Source organism: Fusarium tjaetaba (assembly GCF_013396195.1).
Source record: "Fusarium tjaetaba strain NRRL 66243 chromosome Unknown NRRL66243_c0000012, whole genome shotgun sequence".
Taxonomy (NCBI): domain Eukaryota; kingdom Fungi; phylum Ascomycota; class Sordariomycetes; order Hypocreales; family Nectriaceae; genus Fusarium; species Fusarium tjaetaba.
Window position 1 is genome coordinate 15,663 of NW_023501208.1, and position 4,259 is coordinate 19,921.

At 53.7% G+C, this 4,259-nt stretch overlaps 1 protein-coding gene across 1 annotated transcript; it reads left to right on the forward strand.

The window, feature by feature from the left end:
• Positions 1–392: 392 nt before the first annotated feature.
• FTJAE_419 (elongation factor 3) lies at positions 393–3,974 on the forward strand (the record flags this gene model as incomplete). Its single annotated transcript, XM_037350568.1, has 2 exons — positions 393–544; positions 959–3,974. 2 exons carry the CDS (start codon positions 393–395, stop codon positions 3,972–3,974), a joined length of 3,168 nt encoding a protein of 1,055 aa, XP_037212463.1.
• Between the last annotated feature and the right edge of the window lie 285 nt (positions 3,975–4,259).

The window sequence follows — 4,259 nt, forward strand, 5'->3', positions numbered from 1 at the left end:
GGGTAACCCAGTGGTTTTTCTGAAAATTTTGGTGCCCAGAGGCAAACTATGTTGGAAAAAATTTGTGAGCGCATAAAAAATTGGCCCCTCTCTTCTTTTTAACACTCCATCTCCCTCCCTCCATCCTCTCACTCCCATCCTCTTTCTTCCTCCTCCATCGATCTCCGGTCGTCCTCCTCCAGACGAACCTCTCTTACTTTCTTTACTCGCGTTCTAGTTTGTTCTTCGGACTTACCTCCATTGAACGAACACCGCTCCCTCATTCAAGAGGAATTTCCCATCATCGCCGAATAATTCAGAGTCGACTCCTCCATCGATCTCTGTAACCTCGACGACCTCTTCTCTTTTCTTATACCCCATCAAAAAAAAAAAAATTCCTATACATCGACATCATGCCTACCGAGAACCAGCAGTCGATCAAGGTCCTGGACGAGCTTTTCCAGAAGCTCACCGTGTCCAAGGAGTCCGCTGATATCAAGGAGTCCTCCAATGAGCTGGCCTCCTTCATCAACGGCCGCATCGGCGACCAGGTCGTCCCTGATAAGTGAGTCTTAGCCTTTTTTGCGATGCCATGATTCGCTTTTTCCCTTTGGATATTACTGGGCGCCTCAAGGCTAGTGTTTAGTCTACACTATACGCTTTCCATTCCTGCTGCCCTCGGTTTTCGCCTCATTTTTGGTGCGGTCAGCATCCGAGCTGATGTGTCCCATGCATGTGAGACGAGGAACTGGGAAGCGGCTTGAGTGGACGGTATCTTGCGTCGGACAAAACGAGTAGCAGAACTTTTTCTTCCTCTCGTTTGCCCCTCCACCGATTGGGCGCCCAATCCTACCCCGCCAGATTTGGGCCAAGGGCGATTTCGCGCTAGGCCCATTTTTTTGGTTGACCCCTCCAGCGAACAGCGTCCACAGAAAAATTCTTGGTCGATCTTTCATGTGCTAACCATTTTTGTCTACAGTGTCATCGAGGGCCTGAAGAAGCAGCTCGCCAACAAGAAGGATGCCGCCGCCCGTGAGAAGGCTTGCGTCGCCATTGAGGCTATTGCTTCTCACTCCGAGGTCTCCGCTTCCGTCGAGCCCTACCTCGTCGTCCTCCTCCCCAGTGTTCTTGCCGCCGTTGGCGACAAGATCACCGCTGTCAAGAATGCTGCCCAGGGCGCCGTTCTCGCCATCGCTGGCGGCATCAACGCCAACGCTGTCAAGGCTGCTCTCCCTTACGTCATGGAGTCTATCCGAACCGCTCAGAAGTGGCCTGAGAAGATGGCTGCTCTCGACTTCGTCGAGGCTCTTGTCAAGAGCTCTCCTGCCCAGCTCGCCTACCGTGTCCCTGAGCTCATTCCCGTCATCTCCGAGTCCATGTGGGACACCAAGAAGGAGGTCAAGGAGCGTGCCTACAAGACCATGGAGCAGCTTTGCCAGCTGATTGTCAACAAGGATATTGAGCGCTTCATTCCCGAGCTCATCAAGTGTATCGCCAAGCCTGAGAACGTCCCCGAGACCGTTCACTTGCTCGGTGCCACCACTTTCGTCACTGAGGTCCAGGAGCCTACTCTTGCCCTCATGGTTCCTCTTCTGGATCGTGGTCTGGCTGAGCGTGACACCGCTATCAAGCGAAAGTCCGCTGTCATTGTTGACAACATGTGCAAGCTTGTCGACGACCCCAACATCGTTGCTCCTTTCTTGCCCAAGATGATGCCAGGTCTCCAGAAGAACTACGAGAACTTGGCTGACCCCGAGGCTCGTGACAAGACCAAGCAGGCTCTTGACACCCTCACCCGTGTCGGTAACATCAAGGACGGTGTCATCCCCGAGGCTCGTCACGATGGTGCCATCAACGTCATCCTCCCCAAGGTCAAGGCCGCCCTCTCCCCCAAGTTCGCCAACTACGTTGAGAAGATGGGCCCCGTTGCTGAGTACATCGCTGCTATCGCTGGTCAGCTTGTTGACGAGAAGGAGACCGAGTCCATGATCTGGGTCGACAACCTCAAAGCCTATGTCTCTGTCATTGCTGGCATTGACAACTCTGAGTCTCTCGTCGAGGCCATCCGCAAGACTGCTCTCCCCGGTGCCGTCGCTGAGGCTGAGGCCGAGGAGGATGAGGAGGAGGGTGAGGATCTTTGCAACTGTACCTTCTCTCTCGCCTACGGTGCCAAGATTCTTCTCAACCAGACTCATCTCCGTCTCAAGCGTGGTCAGCGTTATGGTCTTTGCGGTCCCAACGGTTCCGGAAAGTCCACTCTCATGCGCGCCATCAACAACGAGCAGGTTGAGGGTTTCCCTAAGCAGAGCGAGGTCAAGACTGTCTTCGTCGAGCACGACCTTGACTCCGCTGATACTGAGATGACCACCATTGACTGGACCATGAAGAAGCTTGAGGAGGCTGGTGTCACCACCACCCAGGCTGATGTCGAGAAGCAGCTCAACGAGTTCGGCTTCACTGAGCAGATGATCAAGGGTGAGATCAGCGCCCTTTCTGGTGGTTGGAAGATGAAGCTCGCTCTGTGCCGTGCCGTCTTCGAGGCTCCCGATATTCTGCTTCTTGACGAGCCTACCAACCATTTGGATGTGAAGAACGTTAAGTGGCTCGAGGAGTACCTCATCAACTCTCCTTGCACTTCCATCATCGTCTCTCACGACTCTGGTTTCCTCGACAACGTCTGCCAGCACATCGTCCACTACGAGCGCTTCAAGCTCAAGCGCTACAAGGGTAACCTGGCTGCCTTCGTCGCCCGCAACCCCTCTGCCAAGTCTTACTACGAGCTTGGTGAATCCGAGATGGAGTTCACCTTCCCTGAGCCCGGTTTCCTCGAGGGTGTCAAGACCAAGGCCAAGGCCATTCTCCGTGCCACCAACATGTCCTTCCAGTACCCCGGTACCTCCAAGCCTCAGATCCAGGACATCTCCTTCCAGTGCTCTCTGGGCTCCCGTATTGCCGTCATCGGTCCCAACGGTGCTGGCAAGTCTACTCTGATCAACGTGCTCACTGGTGAGCTTATCCCCACCCAGGGTGAGATCTACCAGCACGAGAACATCCGTATCGCCTACATCAAGCAGCACGCTTTCGCTCACATCGATAACCATCTTGACAAGACACCTTCCGAGTACATCCAATGGCGATTCCAGACTGGTGAGGATCGTGAGACCATGGACCGTGCCAACAAGGTCATCACCGAGGCCGATGAGAAGGCCATGGACAAGATCTTCCGCATTGAGGGCTCTCAGCGTCGTGTCATCGGTATCAACAGCCGAAGAAAGTTCAAGAACTCTTACGAGTACGAGTGTTCGTTCGCTCTTGGTGAGAACGTCGGCATGAAGAACGAGCGATGGACTCCCATGATGTCTGCTGACAACGCCTGGTTGCCCCGAAACGAGCTTCTTGCTTCTCACCAGAAGATGGTTGCTGATGTCGATATGAAGGAGGCTCTTGCCTCTGGTCAGTTCCGACCTCTGGTCCGAAAGGAGATTGAGTCTCACTGCGCCAACTTCGGTCTCGATGCTGAGCTTGTTTCTCACTCTCGCATGCGTGGTCTGTCTGGTGGTCAGCGTGTCAAGACTGTCCTTGCCGCTTGCTCTTGGCAGCGACCTCATCTTATCGTCCTTGACGAGCCTACCAACTATCTCGATCGTGACTCTCTCGGTGCCCTGTCCAAGGCCCTGAAGAAGTTCGAGGGTGGTGTCATCATCATTACTCACTCTGCCGAGTTCACCAAGGACTTGACTGAGGAAGTCTGGGCTGTCATGGACGGCAAGATGACACCTTCCGGTCACAACTGGGTCCAGGGCCAGGGTTCTGGTCCTCGTCTCAAGGCTGACGATGGTGATGAGGAGGAGAAGTTCGATGCCATGGGTAATAAGATTGTCACCACCAAGAAGAAGGCCAAGCTGAGCTCTTCTGAGGCACGAAAGAAGAAGAAGGAGCGTATGGCCCGCCGAAAGCGTGGTGAGGAGGTGTTCAGTGACGAGGATGATCTGTAAAGGCATATATCCCGCGACACCTTTACTCTACCATGTCTTGTGACGACTTCTCTTGATGACTACATACCATTTTCCTTTGTCATGCGTTGATCAAAAAAAGTTACGGGTGCGTCTTTGGTAATGGATGACTGCACTTTTGGCTTCCCGATAGACGGAAAGCTTTGTTAGACTACCGCCATGGAGGAACGAGGAAATGACACGGGGGATTGGAGGATCCCGACTGTGTTGAGCCCCTCGACTTGGTGGGTTGGAGATTGGCAACTAGTTAGAGCCAAATAGACTTGA